Below are 22,656 nucleotides of genomic sequence, written 5' to 3' on the forward strand. Positions count from 1 at the left end.
ACTAACAACTTTGACTTCCTGTCCTGATATTTCTTCATTTTAGCTGCCAGAGAATGAAGGCTTGGTATGATTTCCTGGCTTGCTCAGTGATTCTGGCAACTGAAGCAGTTAGATAGTGGTTGCTGAGAGCATTTTCTTCAAAAGCATCAGCACCCCCTTGATAACCTTAAATGGGCATAGCAACATCTGCTTCCACCAGTTTTTGTACAGGCTTTCTGTGCACAGCAAAAATAGTCATGCTGTGGTGGAAGTATTCTCTCTGCCTTTGGTACAAATATACACACTTTCCTGAAGAATCAAACTCAAGGAAACTGGTTCCAAATGTTTCATGAAAGTCAGCTGTGCATGGCATAGATTGGTTGGAATAGCAATGACATCACTTACACTCACCCTGCTAGAGCAGTTTTACAATGTTTTGAAAATTGAATCTGCTTTAAGAAAGGGGGGGGGGAGGAGAAGGACAAATGTACACTACATTTAATTGAATAAATAGTACTTTAAAAAAATAAAAAGGCAGACAGCCTGGAGCATAAGGGAATGGGTGGGGAAGAGAAATTGCTGAATCAGGTGTTGGTTTGCTGATGTGTATGTCTGGCAGTTGCATTGTAAAGTCCGGGGGAAAACTGAGCTTGTGGGGTGAGAACTGTAGCAAGTCCTGACTGATACGTGTGTTTGTATGAACGCAGAGCCTGGGTCTTGGCAACGTGTTGCACAGGAAACAGCCTACTGAGTCAGTCTAGCTCAGTATTATCAACACTGACTGGGTGCAACTCTCCCCGGTTTCACAGAGGAGCCTTTCCCACCCCTACCTGGAGATCCCTCCAGCAATTGAACCTGGGACCTTCTGCATGCAAAGCAGCTGCTCACTGAACCAAGACAGAAAGTTATACTGTGTGCCTGTGGCCTTTTTCCAGTTCCAGGATGGATATAGGCAGAACTGGTCAGAACAGCCCTGGCATATTCGCAAGCCCTTAGTGGGCAGTTGAATGGGGCCTGACCAGATGAACAAGTGCAGTCTGGAAAGAAACATTAGTTTCTCTGCCTTAACTGTAGTAGTGATTTCCATGCAATATGGCAAATCCCAGGGTTATGTATGCAGTTGTATCTGCAGTATTTTGAAATATAGACATGGGGCTTCATCTTCCTCTCTCTCTCTGTGTGGAGGCCAAGGCACATATCTGCAAGTAAGGAGGAGCAAATGTTGGGCTGGAGAAGAGTGAGTATGGTAGATGTGCAGTCCAATCTTTTGCATGTTTTCCTTCCGGGAAATAAGCCCCACTAAATACAATGGGACTTATTTCCAAGGAAGGCAAAGACCTAAAGGCTGAGTTGGTATACTTCTTACTGCCACCTTCACTCACCGATCAGTGATGGCAACAGATGGCGACAGCCACCTGCACATATGGGCCACTGTTGCTGAATGGCACGTGGGAAAGGGTGGTGAGGAGATCAGCTGTTCATCACCTCTATTCTGCTCATAGGAAGTTCCGTTCCACCTTATGAGGCCCTCGCATGCACGCAGTGTATTCCTGTTCCACACATTAATTATATCCTGGCAGGTGTAGTGTGTGCTTTCAGGTCCTGGTGACTGCATACCCCAATGGGTGAAGTGCAGAGCCTCAGATTGCCAGGCTGCAAGTTGGTGCCCGGCTGTGCAAATGGCATTGAGTCTCTGAACACTGCTTTCTGCAGGGGGAGAGCAGGAATATTCCTTCAGTAGTGGCTCACATACCACTCAGTGTTCCACAGGCATTTTGTGCACAGCAAGCGCTGCTGCTGCTTCTGAATGAAACTTGAGCTACCGTGCATGTTTGTAATGACCTGCTGGCAGCTGCCCAGCCGCTGAGAACTGCTGTCTTCATAGGGGACAGGAGAGCTGCCAGACACAGTCCGACAGGAACAGAGACAGAGCGTAGACCCAAAACGTTCCCAGAAGTCAGCACTGGGAATTCCACAGACATCAGGATCAGGGGTGAACACAATTGTAGTCAGTACAAACGAACAGGCTCGGTCTCGAGGTCAAGGTTGCTCATGGTCAGGGCTGGTCACCACGGATGTTGTTTCCAGCACAGATCCAGCTTTCAGGCTTCTCTGAATAGGCTGTGTGCTAAGAGTCCCGCCCATCACTGCAGCTGAGCCTTGTCAGGGAGATTGAGCCAGGTCAGAGCTGGAACACCTGTTCTTTCTGACCTGTGGCGTTCCTCCCTTTGAGCCTGTACTCTGGCCACATGTCGCTGCTGGCGATCTGGGACAGGTGCCTCGACTTCAAGCGCCTCAGAGGCTTGATCAGGAGGAGAAAGGGAAGGAGGCAGAGGAGCCTGCAAGCCTATCAGCTCCAGCTCTGCTAAGTCAACTGGAGTCTCAACCTGCTCCCCCTGCTCTGAGTCTTCATCTGAGGAATCCTCCTCCACCACCCCCATGGGGGTCATCACAATGTTGTGCAAATGCTGAAATTGTGCCAAGGGAGGTGCACAATTGCACAGCCATTAGAAATAATGGCTGTGCCAATTGCACAACTCGCTTGTGCAGTTTCAGCATTTCCACAACATGTGTTCGAGCATTTGGAAGATGCAACAGTGCCCGCAGTGCATGGAATGCTGCACAGAATGTGAGCCACTAACTTTAATTGTAGCCAATAAATACACAAATGGGTTATCTAACAGGAGGGGTTCTTTGGCGTGGTTTCTGCCTGTCACACATGAACAATTGATAAGTCTATATTATTACTTTTAACCCTTTCACGTTTAATTTATCACAGAGTGGATTTGATTTAAATCAAATCGATTTAAATCACTAGTCAGTAAGACTAGATTTAAATCATGTGGTTTTTTTTACATAAAGACTCATTTTTGCTGGTATAATCTTAATATTTACAACCAGATGAAGGTTTCATTTTTGGTCCTCTTCTAGATAGGAAAATTGCCCAAAATAATCTTACAGAAACCTCTGGAAGAGTATGACATTGTGAATACCTTTGGACTGTAATGTATCTTAAATAGAAAACTATCTTTAGATAGATTTTCCCCCCTCAAAAAGTATTCTATTTTAAAAATCTGATTTAAATTTTAAAAATCTGATTTAAATAAACAAAATCTGGTTATTTTTTATTTTAAAAAATAATTGATTTTTATCCACCCTGATGTATCATTACTGTTTATTCCTCCTTCAACCTCTCAATGTTTTCTCCCATCTTTTGCCTTTAGCTTTTACACCCGATTCCCCCCCCTCTCTGCCTTCCTCCTAACCTGTTCCTTCCCACCTTTTGTGAACAGTTTCCCCCCTTTACCTTGCAATTTTTTTCATCCCATCGTCCTAGTTTATTTTTAATTAATTAATTTAATTACTATTCCAGTTTCTTGTGAGGGGAATCGGGCCCCACCTACCCTTTCCTGACCTGGCCTTCCTTGAATGGCCAGTAAAATCATTTTTAACCAGGCATGCTCTGTCATGCAAAGATTACCTTTTCGGATGGCCACTCGCTTTGCCTAAGTTGCCTCGGAGAATCTCACAAGGTTGAGGCTTGTTCCTTCTGCTGCAAGCTCTCAAAGCAAGCCCATAAAAACAGGACTTTTCGCCTACGTTCCCTACTGTGGGAGAAGGCTCTTGCGCCGACCATGGCGTCAGTTCCAAGTACTTCACAAGACACCCGCCCATTCAGTTTGGATCCTTCCCAAGTTAGGGATCCAGGGCTTGGCTCTGGAGCGAAAGAAGTCTTGTTACCCGTTCAGACTTCAGCACCGATGCTGCTGGTACTGAAGGCGGTGTGCTCAGTACCAATAGCCCTAAATCAGGGCAGTCAGGAGGGAGGCGCACCTAGGATGATTTTCCTGTGAAGCTGAAACTCACCAAGCACCCAGATGACCAGGGTGAGGAGCTTTCCAAGAAAAAGATGGTGGCGGCTCTCCAGGCAGCCCTGGAGGCTGGCAGCACATCGAAGTCACCTCCAAAGCGCCCGGCCTCTCCGACAGGTCAGCATCTTCCTAAAATTCCAAAAAAGAAAAAGTGTCAGTAGCTCCACAACTCCCAGTCAACCCAGTACTGCCTCTGAACCCTGATCCAGAGCCTACTTTTGCAATCCCAAATGAGGAACCCAGGTCTGAACCTCACCACTCTCCTCAAAGCATGCTACATTATGACCTGAACCTGTTGATCCAGATCCATATGGGAGAAATAAACAGTAATGATGAATTAAATGTGGAAAGGTTAAAAATAATAATATAGACTTATTGTGAATGGGCAGATGACTGCTAGATGACCATGTGTGAACGGGCAGATGACCACTAGAAGAACCTCAGTTATAGCTAAGCAACCTGTTGTTCTTCAAAGTCATATCAAATGTCTTAATTGTTGACCCTAATAAACAATGTCACTAGATTGTGGTGTTTGGATTTTTTATTATAGTCACCTAATGGCACAGCGGGGAAATGATTTGACTAGCAAGCCAGAGGTTGCCAATTCGAATCCATGCTGGTATGTTTTCCAGACTATGGGAAACACCTTTATTGGGCAGCAGCAATATAGGATGATGCTGAAAGGCATCATCTCATACTGTACAGGAAGCGGCAGTGATAAACCCCTCCTGTATTCTACCAAAGACAACCACAGGGCTCTGTGGTCGCTAGGAGTCAACACTAACTTGATGGCACACTTTACCTTTTACTAACATGGCTACTTACAAGTTTTATTAAACCTTTGCATGTTTGTTAATGAGACATTCAGCTAAATGTTTCAATAGATAAATTGAACCTACTTACTTCTCTATTGAAACTTTTAGCTGAATACCCCATTAAGAAACACCTCTCTCTCTCTCTTCATGTGCCTTCTCCAATTGGGAGGTTGCCAGCCAGCAGAAGCCATAAATCGCACTCCCTAGATCTGTGGATGATATATTGTGTCCTTTTTTAGCCATTCTTTCATGTCCATTCATACATCCCTTCCTCCTCCTTCCTCTTGATCTTTTTCCTGCAAGCTTTCTTTCTAGGAGTAGTGGTGGTATTTGATACTTTACTTCTCTGAGGATATGTCCACAATACTCCAGTTTGCGCCTCTTGATTGTCTCTATTATTTATGTGTTTTTGCTTTTAAGTGTACTACTTCATTTCTTGTTCTGCTGGTCCATTTAATCTTTAGTATTCTTCTGAGACACCACATCTCAAAGGCTTCTAGTTTTTTATGTGCTTCTTTCTTGATGGTCCAGGTTTCACATCCATACAGGAGAAGAGACCAGATGTAGCATTTCATCATTCTGATTCTGAGTTGCAAATCTAGTTTACTTTCGCAGAAGAAGAGCGTCATTTTGTTAAATTTTGTTCTTGCTTGTCCTATGCGGCTTTGGATTTCTTTTGTTAGGTTGTTATGAAAAAAGTGTTTCCCTAGATAACAGGAATTAAGAAACATGCAAAAATTGTGAGTAGCTGTGTTAGACCATACTCTAGGCCAGCTCTAGGTAAGTTGTCATAGCTGACCCTGATGTTTCCTTTTGATCTTAAACCTAGGGAATTCTAATATCAATGTATAGCTGGGAGAAGAGTATCTTTGCTGAGCCAATGGAAAAAAGACATCCACTGCTCTTAGGTCTACATATGTTAACAATACCAACCCACTGAGTTTTGTTTGCTTCCCCACAGCTTCTTGAGCTAACACGGCCACTGGATTCTCGCCTGGAACATGTGGAATTTCAGGCCCTCTTACAGTGTCTCAGTCCGGAGCAGATTCTCATGATATTTGCCTCAGCAGCTCTAGAACGACGAATAGTTTTCCTGGCTGAGGAACTCAGGTAAACACCCTGGCTTCAATCTGGAGCAATAGTTTTCCAACTTTGGGGTCAACAAATGTTGTTGGACTGTAGTACCTATAATCCCTAGCAGAAGGCCATTGTGGTTGAGGGATCTGTATTTTAGAAAAAAGGTAACTAAAGAGAGACATATTAGAGGTCTATAAAATTATGGGTGGCATGGAGAAAGATAAATTTTTCTCCCTCTCTCGCAACACTAGAACTAGGGGTCATCCTATAAAACTGATTGCCAGGAAATTTAGGACTGATAAAAGTAAATATTTTTTCACACAATGCATAATTAATCTACAGAGTTCTCTGCCACGGGATGTGGTTATGGCCACTAGCTTGGATGGCTTTAAGCTGGGCAAATTGGAGGACAGATCTTTCAATGGCTACTAGTCTGAGGGGTATAGGTCACCTCTGCCTCAGAGCCAAGATGCCTCTAAATACCAGTTGCAGGGGAGCAAAAGCAGAAGAGAGGATACATCCTCACCTCTTGCTTGTGGGCTTCCCAGAGGCATCTGATAGGCCACCGTGTGAAATAGGATGCTGGACTAGATAGGCCTTAGGCCTGATCCAGGAAGGTTGTCTGGGGATCCAAGGCAGAGAATCCCTGATGTACAGGAATTTAATCATGCTTAAATCCTGTTGAAATCAGTATAACAAATTCATTGTGATTAACTTAAACCCCATTGAGTAATTGGACTTAAGCTTGACTTTCTCTGGATTAAGATCCCCATCTTGTATCTCCAAAGCACATCGTATTTCCATAGCACATAATTCTTTTGTGGGAATTCAAATTGCAGGTTGCACACGGCATGCAGACAGCAAGTACAGCCAGCAGAGATTCTCCCATTAAACAATACAATAAGTTTAAGCAATGAAATAATAAGGATAGAAAGAGTGTTCATGCACTGATGCAGCTGGTTTTTCCGATCCCTTACCTTTTGAGTGTCTGCCTTTCAGTTCCCTCTCCAAGTGCATCCATGCAGCTGCAGCACTTCTTTATCCTTTTACCTGGGCACATACATACATCCCAGTAGTTCCAGAGCAGCTCCTCAGCACTGTCTGTTGCCCCACGCCCTTCATGGTTGGGATCCAAAAGCGCTACCTGGAAGAGGTTCTGGATCAACCCATGGAAGAGGTACCGTCTTGCATGAGTGAGAAAAAGGAGTATTGAATAGGCAAGAGAGCAAAATGTTACTTCATCTTTGGGACTATGACAGTAGTGGTGAAGCTGGATGTTATTTGCCTTACAGGTTCTACTTGTTGATCTGTGTGAAGGGAAGTTCCTGAAATTGGTGAGTTTGTCTGAATTCTGCATTATCCCCAGTTGTAGACCTGTGATAAGAACTTCCATGCTGTACTAAGGCTTGCTCCTCTGGACCCCACCTCATTTTCTGCCCCTTTCATTGGCTTCTCATCACCTCCTTTATCCAACACAAACTCCATGTCCTTATCATCAGGTGCTCCATGGCCTTGCCCCATTCTGTTTTTCCGGTCCTGTTTCCAGTGAGATTCCTTCTCATGACCTCTTGTCACCTTAGTGGCAGTTGGTGCGGGTGCCACTGGGAGGGTGGCGGGAGGCGCATTTAAGGGTATATTAGTAGGTGGATATTAATAGGTGCTTACCTCCCGTACTGCCGCACCTGAAAACTCTACCCAGCAGTAGTGCACCACCCATCACTTGCTGTGGCAGAGGATTGGCTCCACAGGAAGTAAGCACCTCCTAATTTACCCTTAAAGGTGCCGCCCGCCCCCCAGCAGCACCTGTATCAGCCACCACTGCTTGTCCTCTAGCTCTAGGACCTTCAGCCTTCTGAGAGTTTCTTACTCCCTAACATGGCTGTGTCCTTTAATCCTTGCTGCTATGCATGGAAACCCTCCACTGAACTTGTGGTGCTGTCTCTTCCCCCTCAAATCCCTGCTCTAATCTCATCTTTTCCCTGAGATGTCTGACTTAACTGTTTAAGTAGCTGTTATTGCATTTGCTCACATTCATGCCCTCTGCTATCCTTGCTTTCCTGCACATGTGACACTCTGTTCCCCATTGTTTGTTTTAGATGAAAAGCCCCTTGGGGACAGGGGCCTGCCTACTTCTTTTATGGAATTCTGTAAATCGCTGTTTGTTAATATGAAGCTGCCTTGTACTGAGTCAAATTGACCATTGGTCGATTCAGTCTGCTGTCTACTCTGTTTAGCAGCAGATCTCCAAGAACTCAGGCAGAGGTCTTTTACAACAACTGATCCTTTTACTGGAGATGCTGGGGGTTGGACCTGGTACTCTGCAGATTTACTGCTGAACTATATGGTCCCTTCCCATATATTCTAGTGGAGCGGGTTTGATTGCAAATTCATCTTTCAGGTTGCTATATCACCTGTTTCATGACCTCTCTGTGAAATTATCTTCCCATCCTCATGATACTAAGTGCCTTCTTAGCACCCGCTCAGGTATCAGGAGATGACTAATGGTTCCTAGTGATAGCTAATGAGCTGCAGAGAGACTAGTAATCTAGATGGAAGATTGATCTGAGAGCCAGCAGAGTATGTCTTGGGCACGATAGTGGTGAAATGTGTTTTTACCCTATAGACCTGCCATTAGAAGAGGGGTCTGCCAAGCTATAGCTCCTCTTCTTTAACCTCCTCATCCTGGCTTCTCAGTTTTTAGCTTTTTATTAATAATTTTTAATTTGAAACTTTTAAAACATTTGTAATTTTAAATGTGGTTTTAGCCTGATCTTTTAACTGGTTTAACTTAATCTTTTATTTTACATTGTATCTATTTTATTAATGTTGTGAGCTGCCCCAAGCAGTAGTGTGCTGGAGGGGTGGGGTATAGGTATTTTAAGTAAGCAAATATGACCTTTTGCCTCAATGGCTGTGCTGTTTCTTGGTGAGCAGCTCTTGTAACCTCACTCTTAATAATTCTGTAGGTTGGTGATGAAGAAGAGATCTTGCCTGCCAAGCTACAGAGTGAGATGCTGTCCTCTCTGCCCACATTAAACAACAACATACAGTGTAAGCCAGGACTTCCTGTCTGTTCCTTTCTCTGTAAACACAAGAAAATAGGGGCATTGGGGAGATTTTCACATATGATAAGAGCAGGAGTCCCACGTGATCTTCTTTGGGCTGATGAACTAAGGAAGGAGACATTTCTCTCATTGAGATTATATACAAGCAGGCAAAGGCTCTCTTCTGGAGCCATATGCTTGCACATATAATAGCATTTCTGCAATGTAATCCCAGGGAATTGGATTTTCTGTCTCTAGGTCACCACAGTTACTTGAATAGTTAATACACCATGTTGCCTCCATTGTCTACAAGCTGTAGACATTTCTTGTTTAATGAATGTATACACTGAGCCTTAAAGCTCTTTGGTTAAAGATTTTGTAAGACTGAAGAGCACCCTTGTTCACATTAAGTCTCCACAATCCCCATTAGTGATTAGTGTCTGCAAATTCTGAGAAACTCAGCAAAGTTGATTTATGTCTGCTCCCTGTAGCCCACGTCAATGGACTCTGCTTAGAAGTCACATGAAATTTCCCCATGTTTTTTATCATGCCATGTTGTGTGAAACCATTTTATTTATTATAAATATCTGTTACGTATTTTGAAGAATTTGTGTGTGTGTGTATGTTTGTGCGAAATAAAGTCCTACTTCCTGATGACCTACAGATACCAAACCTTGCATACACAATCCTGCCACCAAGATTACCTGATTGCACTACTTTCTACACCAAAACATGCTGGAGAAACATCTATTTTTTTCTTAGAAAAAAAAATCTGAATATAATTATCATATTTTAACTGTCATTGCTCTCAACAGATTTTTAACACTCAATAATCAGATCAATAAGTCCAAAAAAACATCATGCCCAAGAGAAGCAGAAGATCTTTCTCAGATTCAAATTTACTATGATTCTAATTTACCATACCTGGTAATTATTTAATAAAATGAATAATATCTGAAGTTCAAATACTACCAATTTAAAACTGTTGACTTCCCTTTTGCAAGCACATTAATAAAAAATTCTATTACATAAATTTTATTTCTTGAACTTTTGTCTAAGTCTAATCTATGCAAATTGACTTTGCCCAGTCGATGATGGACCTCATCTACTTGTTTTTAATAATCCCTCCTTTCCATTTTCAATAAAACAGTCAAGATGGTTAACATATATATGTGTCCAAAAAAATTATAGATATTAAAAAGTAACCAATAGAATAATTAATAAAAAAACCACAAATTGCAAGTTCAAGCAAATTAGTAGTAGCAATATCGGAAAAACAGCCCAAACAACTCACAGTATGGATTATCTTTCTCCATGCAAGTAATCCCTGGTGGTGTAAAGAAAGCCATCCATCTCTATTCTGAGCTGCTGCATTGAAACAGCTCCCCAAGTGGTGACAGCCTCTAGGTGCAGTAATTTTAAATCCACCTCCATGAGGCAGCTGCAATATATGCACTGCAACTTGGGCTTCTGGAGTTTTCTGTTAGTAAGTGAGAGGGGAATGAGCACAGTCCAGACTCTTGAGAGTTGGGAAAGAGGCAATATTTCTGCTGTATGCAAACTGTAACCTCTGCCTTTTCTTTCCAGCATCTGAGGAACTCAATGCACGTGTTTCAGACACCTTTGTGCAGTTCTTCGTCAAAATAGCTGGCCATTACCCATCACACATCAAATGGAACAAAAATGGTCAGGGCTGCTTCCAGGAGCGATCTTTCTGCAAAGCCCTCACCTCCAAGACAAACCGCAAGTTTGTGAAAAGATTTGTGAAGACTCAGATGTTCTCATTATTTATTCAGGAAGCAGAAAAGAGCAGAAAATGTGCTGAAGGTAAATTCCTAGCCCTTGATGTGTCCTTGTTCTTTGCCACTCACATAGACTGGTTAAATTCACTGGTAATGACAAAGAAGCCAGATTTCTAGATACGCTAAATGACTATGCATTAGAACAGTTGGTCATGGAACACCCAGAGAAAAACTGACCTTGGACAACCCTGAGTGGTGTTCAGGACCTGGTGAGAGTTGTCACCATCATGGAACCATTAGGGAACAGTGGCCATAGTGCAACAAAATTCAGCATATATGCAGGGGCGGTGCCACCATTGGGTGAACGGGTTCAAAGAACCTGGGCTATGCACAATCAAGGGCTGCACCTCGTGGTCCCAACACCCCCCCCCCGCATCTGACGTTAGATGCGGGGTGCTGGTTTAGCTCCCGAGCGGAGGCCGCGCGGCCCCCATTCAGGAGTTAAATGGCCGCTGTGTTCGCAGCACAGCCAGGAACAGCTCTTCCCTGCTTTAATGCAGCACTAGCCCAAGTCTAGCCGTGCAGCCCCTTCAGGAGTTAAATGGCCGCTTGGCTCCGTTTGGGAACCACAGCACGCCCCCCACATCTGACATCAGATGTGGGGAGGGGTGAGCAGGGCCACGGTGGCGGCTGCACACGGGCCGCTGGCAGTCAGGCTCCACGCCTGCATATATGCAAGTACAGAATTGCCAAGGAAGTTTGAACTTCAGAAGAAGACACTTCTCTAAAATGAGGAGTTTAGTGAAAGAAAGCTTGAAGGGGTAAATCAGGAGAGTCAGTTTGTTCCAGAATGCATGGAATTTATTTAAAACCACAATAATAGAAGCCCAGTTAGAATGTATACCAAAAATAAAGAAAGGTACCACTAAGTTCAGGAGAATGCCAGTGTGGCTAGTAAGTAATGTCAAGGAAGCTATTTAAGGAGGATATGAAGATTGCAGAGAAACTGAATGAGTTCCTTACATCTGTCTTCATGGCAGATGATATGTGCATATATCCATGCCTGAACAGAGTTTCTCAGGGACAGAGGCTGAAAACATAGTCAAATTAATGTGATGAGAGATTATGTCTTGAAAAATTAATAGATTAACAAATTGCCAAGGCGAGATGGCAGTTCTTTAAAGAACTCAAATGTGAAACTGATGATCTCCTAGCAAAAATATGTAACATCCCTACAATGAATCAAACTCTGTACCAGAGGACTGGAATGTGAAACTGCCAGTATAACACCAATTTTCAAAAATAGATCAGGAGAGATTTGGGAAACTACAGGTGGTTTGCTTCTGTGCCAGGTAAATTGGTAGCATACTTAAGGGCAAAATTGTTTAAACATATAGAAGAACAGGCCTTGCTGAAGGAGAATCAGCCTGGCTTTTGCAAAGATAAATCTTGCCTCACCAACCTTTTGGAGTTCTTTGAGAGTGCTAACAGGCATGTGGAAAAAGGTGATCCATTTGACATCATATACTTGGACTTCCAAAATGTTTTGACAAAGTTCCTCATCAAAGGCTCTTGAATAAACTTAGCAGTCATGGGTTAAGGGCACAGGTTCATGTGTGAATTGATAACTGATTGAAGAACAGGAAACAGGGTAGGAATACGTGGACAGTTTTCACAGTGGAAGTAAGTAAGAAGTAGGGTCCCCCAGGGATCTGTGAATTTATTCATAAATTATCTAGAAGTTGGAGTAAGCAGCAAGGTGGCCAGATTTGCAGATGATACTAAACTATTTGAGGTAGTGAAATCCAAAACAGATTGTGAGGAGCTCCTAAAGGGTCTCTCCGAACTGGGTGAGTGGGCAACAAAATGGCAATTACAGTTCAGTGTAAGTAAGTGTAAAGCGATGCACATTAGGGGGAAAAAACTCCAATTTCACACATACTGATGGGGTCTGAGCTGTCAATGACTGACTGGGATAGGAATCTTGGGATTATGGCGAACAACTCATTGAAAGTATCAACTCAGTGTGCAGCAGCTGTGAAAAAGGCCAAATCCATGCTTAGGATCATTAGGAAGAGGGTTGAAAATAAAATTGGTAATATCATAATGCCCTTATACAAACCTATGGTTTGGCCACATTTGGAATACTGTGTACAGTTTAGTTCATTGTTATCTGAAAGGGGCAGTGTGGAACTGGAAAAGGTGCAGAAGAGGACAGCCAAGATGACCAAGGGAATATAACACTTTCCTTATGAGGCAAGGCTACAACATCTGGGGCTGTTTAATTTGGAGAAAAGGCAACTGAGGAGAGACATGATAGAAATCTCTACAATTATGCATGGTGTGGAGAAAATGGATGGAGAGAACGGGAAACAGAGAGTATGTATACATGGGCAGTTCTCTACATGGATGGAAGTAAGAAGTGGGTTCCGCATCTGGAGATTTTTAGTTTGGAAGAGTTGATTTCTGGGAGACATGATAGAGGTATATAAAATCATGCATGGAGTAGAGAGCGTGGACAGAGAAAAAATTTTCTCCCTCTCTCACAACACCAGTACCAGGGGTCATCCCATGAAACTGATTGCCAGGAAGTTTAGGACTGAGAAAACGAAGCACTTTTCCACAAAGTGCATAATCAACCTATTGAACTCTCTGCCACATGATGTGGTGATAGCCACCAGCCTGAATGGCTTTAAGTGGGACATAGACTAATTCATGGATGACAGATCTATCAAAGGCTACTAGTCTTGGTGATTATAGGCCACCTCCAGGCTCAATTACTGGGAAATAACAGCAGGAGAGAGGGCATGCCTTCATCTCTTGCCTGTGGGGTTCCCAGAGGCATCTGGTGGGCCACTGTGTGAAACAGGATGCTGGACTACATGGGCACTGGGCCTGACCCAGCAGGGCTGTTCGATGTTCACTGCACTTTCAGGCCCATTGTTTTGTTATGGCTTGTGAGATGGAAAACTCCCACAAAATATTCCTGATCAGGGCTTCTTCAAGTGGTGTTGTTTTCCTACATGGGAAACACCTCTGTATAGAGAAAGATGTGTATAAGAACCACATGTAGTTCTCACCTTCAAAGTCTACATGTGTTGTCTTTTTCACTGCATGTACATCAACTGCTCCTTCTGAAAACTATAAAGACGTTTTGTGTGTGTAGAAAAGTCAGAATGTTTGCTGTGGTTTGGTATCTGGTGCAACCTAGCAAACATTCTCCAGTTTGGTAGAATAAAGGTAGAAGAGCAGAATTTACATATATGTTTCTGCAAAGTGAAATGTTTATTGTTGGTGGTGACAGATCCAGAATGGGAGATACTAGTGAAGTTCAGCAGCCTTTCAATGCATGATGAGGATTACAATATTCTGGTTTCTAGCCCTCATGAACATGGAGAAAAGCTTAACCATTTAGAAATGACACCATTAAGGCACTGCGGCATAGTTTTCTGTTCTTCCTCCTATGCTTCAGTTTGTATTTAGCGCTAAATACATGCAAGGTGCTGAACAGAACATGGAAGATGTGCCACATTTATAGACTGCCTTTCTCATAGAGTCCTAGTCAGTAACTAGTTTTGGCCATGGGTCACTTTGCATGGGGCATGGGTGATGGAGAGGTAGTTTTGCCCTTTCTTACTTCTCTGTCCTTTGGGCAGAGGTATTCATCTCTATGGCAAACCACCTAGATAGTGAGAGGTGGCTGGCAGGGGGTGGGGTGTTCCGGAGTGCACCCCAGTATCCCTTGCAGAGGACTCCTGAGCATGATCACTTCACATGAGATATCTGGCTGGTTGGAAGTGGTGTGCAACTCTCTTGCATGCCACTTTTCACAGGGTTGCTGCTGTCGCCCTTGCCCAAACACAAGAGTGTCCCAGTGTCCTCTGTGCTCTTTTGCAGCCGCTTGGAACACTCCACCTTTGCTGAAGGCAGCAGCAACAGCCAGGCGAAAGCTAGCATGCCTCCTGGCTGACTCTTGCCTCCTCCCAGTGTCTCTTGTACAATTCTTCTGCAGCTTTACCATCCCTTGTGGAAGGTGTTAACAGTGGCAGGCACTAGAGATCCTTAGACAGCCAGTCTCCAAAATCAATCCAAAAGGCTGCACACTCTAAAATCACACTGTCTAACATACCATGCAAGGCAATGTGGGTGGCTGCAGCTGAACATAGTTGCGTGATGGGATGCCCTGTATTTCCAGTGGGCATTGTATCACACGACTGCATGCATGCTGTGCATATGATGAGCTGCTGTCCTGTAGTGCAGCCCCACCGGTGGTGCTTACACACATGCAGAGTGCAGGCTGGGCTGCAGCTGCCCACATTTGCCTTGCATGGTATGTCATAATATGATTTTGGAGTTTGCAGGCTTCCTCTTTGATCTGTATGCTCAGAAAGGGCTGAATGCTTTCTTGGGTCTGAATCAAGTATGGCCGATGAAGCAACAGTGCATGCACAGAGGTTCTGCTCCTCTCTTGCTGAAAAACCATCTGCTCTATTTGTAGAGGTGGGGGAGGCTGTACTGATGTACTCCCCAGCCCTCTTCAGGGAGGGAGTATCCTGCCTGGCCATATTCCCCTTGGCACTGAAATCTTCCAGTGACTAGGAGAGTGTGTGCAGCCCTGAGTCTTCCCAAATAAACAAAGTTCAGTTTCCTTTTCCTTTTTCTCTTTTGTAGCACTGTGCTAATGCTAAGCACAATATCCCAGCCCTACTTGATGGGGTTGAGGGAAGGAGGTGGCCATGTTGCATGGAAACGGCGGGCTGTCTCTGTCATTCTATTTGACAATAAATCGGTTTATTCATTAAAAAAAACCAGCGGAGATGTATGTACTAGATATACACAATAGGGAGGTGGGTTGTGAATGGCCTTCAGATAACAAAATACAATACAATCGTATAATAGTATTCATACCACAGTTTTCCTAAGTGCTGAAAGTGCTTCATGACTTCAGCAGTTCTTACAACAATCCTGTAAAGTAAGCAGCAAGTCTTTCCATTTGGCAAACTGGGGATTGGGGCAGAAAGATAGTAGCCTGCCTAAGGGCAGAACTATGTATTATGCACAGTGTTGTGCTTTTGTTTTTCTTTTTTTTTAAAAAAAAAAAAGTAGAATGCAGTTGCTGGGGCTGTAGTTTGAAACGGAAGACTAGTGTGAGGAGAGAGGGGGCCTGTTCTCACAACCAAAGGCTGCGAAGGAGGAGTGTCCAGCCAGCATTGTATCAAGGGTAGAGGAAAAGCACATCCTGCACTCTCCTACCCAGATGGTGGCTAGCACTCGGTCATTTTCTCATCCTCCATCTCAGTTTTTGCTGACCCACTATTGGATTGCGGCAGCAGCACACAAGTCTGAAATACTGGCCAGACACTTGTACCCAGCTTTTGTTTGTGAGACTTTTTCTTGTTTGTGAGACTTTCTTCTTTTCTTCTCTTACTGGCTTTTGCTGAAAATTGCTCCCTCCATACACTCCCAAGCTTTTACACCAACTGGGGCAAAAATACAGACTACCTGTATCTTTTCCCCAGCCAATTTGCATCATAAGGAGAAAAGGGTTAGCTTTCTCCCACACCAGTCTTCCATTTCAAATTGCAGACTCAGCAAAGGCTTTTGAGGGGTGGTGGATCATGAAACTGTAACATGTTCTGCCCTAAAGTGATGCAGGGTTCATGGCTGAGCTAAGAACTGAGCAAGGATGTTAGCTGGTGTGCTGTTCACCACTGTGCTACATTAGCTATAATATCATTGCTGTAGCAAAGATGCAGGTGGCGGTGGGAGTGGTAATGAGGATGTGGGTTGCATGACATCTCACATGCTAGAGTAGTTCAGCTAAGCATGTTTCACCTCTGCAGAAAATAAACTTTTTTTTTTTAAAGTCATAAGTGTGGGCAAGATGAGTTAATATTTCACGCTGTATTAAATATGGACCTGTGGCTCTTATCCAGCCATAATCCATACAGTATTATTGATTGCAATTTACATAACTAAGGAGGTAATTTTCCTTTGAGGAATTATGGTAATTTGAGTGTTGGAAAAATTCAATACAGATTTGGATCCCCTGCAAGAAATAAGACAGTGGTGCTAACATATTGGAATGCCCTTCCTCTGGAAATCTGACAGGCTCCCTTATCTTTCCAATTTCTAAGAAGCTTTGAAAATCTGTATTCAGAAAGTCTTAATTCTGCTTTTTGAAGTTTTTCACCTACTTTCCTTAAGGAAAGTACATAAGAACATTAAAAAAGCTCTTCTGGATCAGGCCCAAGGCCTATCTAGTCCAGGATTCTGTTTCACACAGTGGCCTACCAGATGCCTCTGAGAAGCCCACAGGTAAGAGCTGAGGGCGTGCCCTTTCTCCTGCTGTTGCTCCCCTGCAACTGGTATATAGAGGCATCTTGCCTCTGAGGCTGGAGATGGCCTATCGCCCTCATACTAGTAGCTATTGATAGTCCTGTCCTCCATGAATCTAGCTAAACCCCTCTTAAAGCCATCCATGCTGCTGGCTTTCAGCATATCTTGTGGCACAGAATTCCATAGGTTGATCATGCTTTGTGTGAAAAAGTACTTCCTTTTTGTCAGTCCTAAATTTCTTGGCAATCAGTTTCATGGGAAGACCCCTGGTTCTAGTGTTATTAGAGGAGAAAAATTTCTCTGTCAACTTTCTGTACACCATACATGATTTTATAGACCTCTATCCTGCCTCCTGTTACCTTCCCCCCCAACCTAAAAAGCCCCAGGTGTTGTAGTCTTGCCGCGTTAAGTAAGGTGCTCTAGGCCCCTGATCTTCTTGATTGCCCTCTTCTGCACCTTTTCCAGTTCTACAATGTCCTCCCTTAGATATGGTGACCAGAACTGCATGCAGTACTCCAACTGTGGCCACACCATCATTTTGTATAAGGGCATTATATTAGCAGTTTTATTTTCAAACCTCTTCCTAATGATCCTTAGCATTGAATTGGCCCTTTCCACAGCTGCCACATATTTAGTAGACACTTTCAATGAGCTGTCCACCACAACCCCAAGATCCCTTTCCTGGTCAGTCACTGACAGCTCAGACCCCATCAGCATATATATGAAATTGGGGTATTTTGCCCATATATGCATGACTTTACACTTGTTAAAATTGAACCACATTTGCCATGTTGTTGCCCACTCCCCCAGTTTGGAGAGATCTTTTTGGAACTCCTCACAATCTGTTTTGGATTTCACTACCCTAAATAGTTTGGTGACTTCTGCACATTTGGCCACCTAACTGCTTATCTCAACTTCTAGATCATTTATGAACAGGTTAAAGAGCACCAGTCCCAGTGCTGATCCCTGGGAGACCCCACTTTTTACCTTCCTCCATTCAGAGAACAGAGTTCCCTCTAACAGGGATTCCCAGATGTTGACTACAACTCCCATGATTCACAAGCAGAAGCCATTGCATCTGGGGATTCTGGGAGTTGTAGTCAACATTTGGGGATCCCTGTTAGAGGAACACTGTTGGAGAATTGTCCATTTATTCCTACCCTGTTTTCTCTCCTTTAACCAATTACCAATCCACACATGAACCTGTCTCCTTATCCCATGACTGCTAAGTTTTCTCAAGAGTCTTTGATGAAATTTTGTCACTTATGAGATCACCAGGCATTGTATGTGTGTGTCCCTCATCAACTTTGCAATGCCTGGACCAATAGGAAGCAAATTGGGTACAGTTGTAGGGACACCTCAGTGGTGTAGTTTGTAATGTCATCCACCCCCGATTCCAGATGGTGGACGTATGAACTAACCTGTGGACTGTCTAACTGATTTGAACCAAATTTGGTACAGTTATAGTGAGTGACACCTCAATGGTGTAGTTTGTGACGTCATCATCCACTCTGCTTCAAGATGGCGGGCACGTGAATATTTGAGCCATAACTGCACTTACTTATAAACCGCCTAACCAATTTGAACTAAATTTGCTACAGGTGCAGGAACACATAGGGACAGCTCAAGGGCATAGTTTGTAATTATGTCATCCACCCTTATTCAAGATGGTGGATGCGTGAACAATTGGGGCACAAGTGGGCTAACTTGTGGACTGCCTGATTACTACAGTTGTAGTGAGTGACACATAGGGGCACCTCAACAGTGTAGTTTGTGACATCATCCATCCTGATTCAAGGTGGATGTGTGACTGTTTAAGGATGAAGTGGGCTAACTTTTGAAGGTAATTATCAATTAATATTATAGTGAAAGGAAAGTAGGCAGATTAGTTCTTATCAGAACAACTTATTAGTTTAATGCTATCTTTAGTCTTATGGTATGATGGTTTATTGTATTTCTTATATTCGTTTACATAATTGCTGTTTACTTTGTATATCACTTTGATTACAATTACTATGGAACTGTAGTTGATTACTATAGAAAAGTAAATGAAATAACTACTGCATGCTTATTACACAGCACACACGCGGCCATCATCTGGTAGGTCCCTTCATCTTCCTGCTTCTTCAAACTTCTGGACCTTACTAGTTCCAACTCTTGTTCTGTGCTAGCATTTCAATAATTTTACAGCATTGACTCCTCAATATTTCTCCCTCCAGACAGACCACTTTGCTATAATGTGGGTGCAGCCAGTAATGGTTTTAGGGAAAACTGAAATGCAGGATGTAGTGACTAGTACACTTTTGTCTCATCCGCAGGGTATTTTCAGCAGAAATTAAATGAATACCAAGAACAAAAGAAGCACAGAAGACTCTCCTGAACCTATGTTCTAGAAGAGAGGAGTGCTCACCAGCAGATAGGCAGGTCTGTGCCCAGACTAATCTGCTGTTTGGACCAAGGCAACCACTCTTTAGAAGGAAGAACGTTCATGGCTCTCACAGCAATATCTCACCTTCATTTGTAAATATTGAGATGCCAGGGTGGCTTCGGACTCTAGTTCCTACCCTTCCTCCTCCTCTTGCATGACTGGCACTACGGACTGCTCTTTGATATAGTTAAAAGTTTGGTTGTGATGTCTAGCCCAACTGACAGTAGGACAAAGCTACGGGTCTTAATAAAATGACAGTGAAAAGCTGTAATGAGCCAAATCATCATCTTGGTCTAGAAACACAGTGAAATCAGGGAAATGTGAGGTAATACATGACAATGAAGAATGTAGAGCAATTAGTAAGACAAATGATATTCTCTCATTAAAATGATTTCCAGTCCAAAGTCTTCATATCAAATATTTGTTTCTGATGGGATCCCATTGTTGGGATGATGGTGATGATGCACTTGTTTCTGTTGTATAAAGATTTTTATCTCCAACCAAGTGATAGCTCCATTTGTTTCATGAAGACTTCTTTAAAAGAAACCTCCTTACTGTTTCAGTCAGTGGGGTCAAACAATAGCATGCAAAGAAATGAAAAAAAGCTTCTCAAAGTGATTTGTAGGAAACTGTATGAAGGACAAAAAGGGAGTGGGGAAGGCAGAAGAACAACCTTCAAGCATCTCATTTCAGCATAATAGGAGGGAACATACAGTCTAATCCTGCTGGATTACAGTAGTTAGAAGCCATGCTCTGCATAGCACAGAATTTTGTCCCTGGAACGAGTGGCAGTCTTCTAGCATACAAAGTATGAACTAAACATGGAGATTGGCTTATCCGTTGTGCTGGAGGTTGTGGTTCCAATGGGAACAACATGCCCATATGATGCCATCTTTGTGGGCTTAGTGACCCTGCCCTTCTATGGCAGCATAGCACACTTGCTCTTCAAGTAGCAATGCAGGCTTGTGGAGAGAAGGCAAAGGGCTACCACTATTGCCAATAGACACTGCTGTGCCAATGCAACACCACAAGCGAACAAATACTGAAGTGTGTTAGAATCGGGTTAGAATTTTTCCAACTGGCAAAATAGTTGAACAGCAGAGGTCTCAATGAATTCTGATCCACCTTCATTTTAAACTAACAATAGATATAGAAATTTTCTACCTCTTCCAATGAATACTTGTCCTTTATAGGATAATCTGTTTTCTTTTAGTGGCACAAATAGGTCACTAGAACAAACAAAAGCAGTTTGATCCACTTTTAAAAAAAACCCTACAGGTTACTCAACTGTAACGTTGCTACTTCTAGTGGTCACTGGTCCTTTTACACAAATGGGCTATGTGCCTGTGCAAAGACCTCATCTGAATCTAACAAGATCAATTATCCTGCTTTGGGCGGGAACCCTGCCCCCAGCTGCTATATGCAGCTGTGCCACTCCTCATCCCCTCAGTCACGGAGTCCAGCTTCAGTGAACCCCGTGGGGAAGACGGGAGGCGTGTAAAAGGACAGATGACCACTAGAAGAACCTACATTACAGGTGAGTAACTGTAGTTCTTCGACATGGTCTCTGTCTTTTACACAAATGGGCACATAACAAGCTAGCACCCAAGAAGGAGGGGAGAAACAGAAACAAGGTGTGATCTGCCAGAAGTATTTATTTCAGAAAACCAACATATCAACTGAAAACTGACTGCAGGGCACTCCTGCCAAATACAACAACATTTTGAGCTCTAACATCAATAGCATAATGCTGAATAAATGAATGAGGCAAAGCCCACGTAGCTGCCTGACAGATAGTGTCCATGGGGGCAGCATGATCGAAGGCCACAGAGGCCACCACGGACCTAACTGAGTGTGCCTTAACAGTAGCAGGCAACTGTTTGTGAGCCAACCGATAACAGCCCAATCATGGAAACTATGCACTGTGACATGGACTGGCCCGAAACTTGAAGACCCTTCCGTGGACCATCATACAGAATGAATAAGGAGGGAGATTTTCCCCACTCCGCCAACCTCTGGACATAGAACAACAAAGCTCTTCTGACGTCCAAACGATGTAACCTCTCCACATCTGAAGGAGGATTTGGAAAAAAACCCTGATAAGGTGAGTGGAACTGACCGGTGAAATATGGACACTACTTTGGGCAGGAACTGTATATCTGGTCCAAGAACCACCTTGTCCCTATGTAACTGAAGGTATGGATGGTCAACCCTCAGAGCCCTCAATTCGCTCACCCTCCTGGCAGAGGTCACCACCACTAAAAAGGCAACCTTCCAGGTCAGGAGACGTGGATCAATGGAAGCCAATGGCTCAAAGGGCAGCCTTAGCAAACCAGCCAACACCACTGAGAGATCCCAGGCTGGTGCCATAACTGGATCTGGAAACGTGTGAAAAACTTTTAGAAATTTTTTTACCTCTCAGTTCTTGAACCATGAAGCCTGGTTCATTGGGGAACGTGCCACAACAGCCTCTAAATACACTTTAAATCAGACTCTTTAAGAGTCAACAGAACAGACGGGTTACAGGCATCAAACCCATGCAATGAAGCAAAAGAACAGAAATGAGTCCATTTATAGTTGTATGCCTTCCATGTGGACTGTTTCCGAGAGGCCACCAGAACCTCCCTCAGCCTGGGGAACGCTGTTCAATTCCCACTTGTGGGAAACCACTGTCATTCTGCTCAGAGAGTCCGCTTGGACATTTAGGGAGCCCTGTATATGAACTGCATGGGGCAACACTGCATGAGCTATGCACCAATACTACAGGTCCAGAGACAAGAACAGAAGGCTCCTTGAAGATGTGCCACCCTGTCAATTGACATAGGCTTTTGCCATTGCATTGTCCATCTGTATTGTCAGACTGACCCCCAAGCATGGGTAAAAATCCTCTGAGAGCGTTGAAAATCGCCAACAGCTACAAATAATTGATGTAATGTGACCTTTCCCTGAGGGTCCAATGACCGCTCAGGCAAAGCCCTTGCAGGTGAGCTCTCCAACCGAGCTCTGAGGCATCGGTCGTGACCACCAAACAGGGACTAGGAGACTGGAAGGGAGCGCTGACTCTCAGACAACGGAACTTGGTCCACCATTCTGCTGTCACCCGCACCTCACGAGGGGATATACGCTCTAGATGGCCTGGATCCCATAGGAGATTGAACATGTCCAAAAACCATCTTTGAATAATGTACATGCGGAGGTGTGCTATGGGCAGCACATAAGTGATGGCCGCCATGTGGCCCAACAGGTGCTGCACTGACCTCATGGACTGTAGGCCTCCAGCAAGGAGCATCCTGAGCATATCTATGTGGGCCTCTGGAAGGAAGACCCTCTCCATGGACGTATCGAATATGAGCCCTATGA

General features: G+C 43.7%; 1 protein-coding gene across 2 annotated transcripts in view; it reads left to right on the forward strand.

The window, feature by feature from the left end:
- Positions 1 to 19,796, forward strand: part of DENND2D (DENN domain containing 2D) — a 55,809-nt gene extending 36,013 nt beyond the window's left edge. For both annotated transcript variants that reach the window (XM_053243369.1, XM_053243370.1), the window contains 6 exons: positions 5,628 to 5,776; positions 6,743 to 6,920; positions 7,036 to 7,077; positions 8,710 to 8,794; positions 10,375 to 10,614; positions 19,187 to 19,796. In XM_053243369.1, the coding sequence (XP_053099344.1) occupies positions 5,628 to 5,776; positions 6,743 to 6,920; positions 7,036 to 7,077; positions 8,710 to 8,794; positions 10,375 to 10,614; positions 19,187 to 19,248 (756 nt within the window). In that variant the 3' untranslated portion in view covers positions 19,249 to 19,796. The remainder of the gene's footprint in view (positions 1 to 5,627; positions 5,777 to 6,742; positions 6,921 to 7,035; positions 7,078 to 8,709; positions 8,795 to 10,374; positions 10,615 to 19,186) is intronic.
- Positions 19,797 to 22,656: the final 2,860 nt, after the last annotated feature.

The sequence above is a fragment of the Hemicordylus capensis genome, chromosome 4, assembly GCF_027244095.1.
Source record: "Hemicordylus capensis ecotype Gifberg chromosome 4, rHemCap1.1.pri, whole genome shotgun sequence".
In the NCBI taxonomy this organism is placed as follows: Eukaryota; Metazoa; Chordata; class Lepidosauria; order Squamata; family Cordylidae; genus Hemicordylus; species Hemicordylus capensis.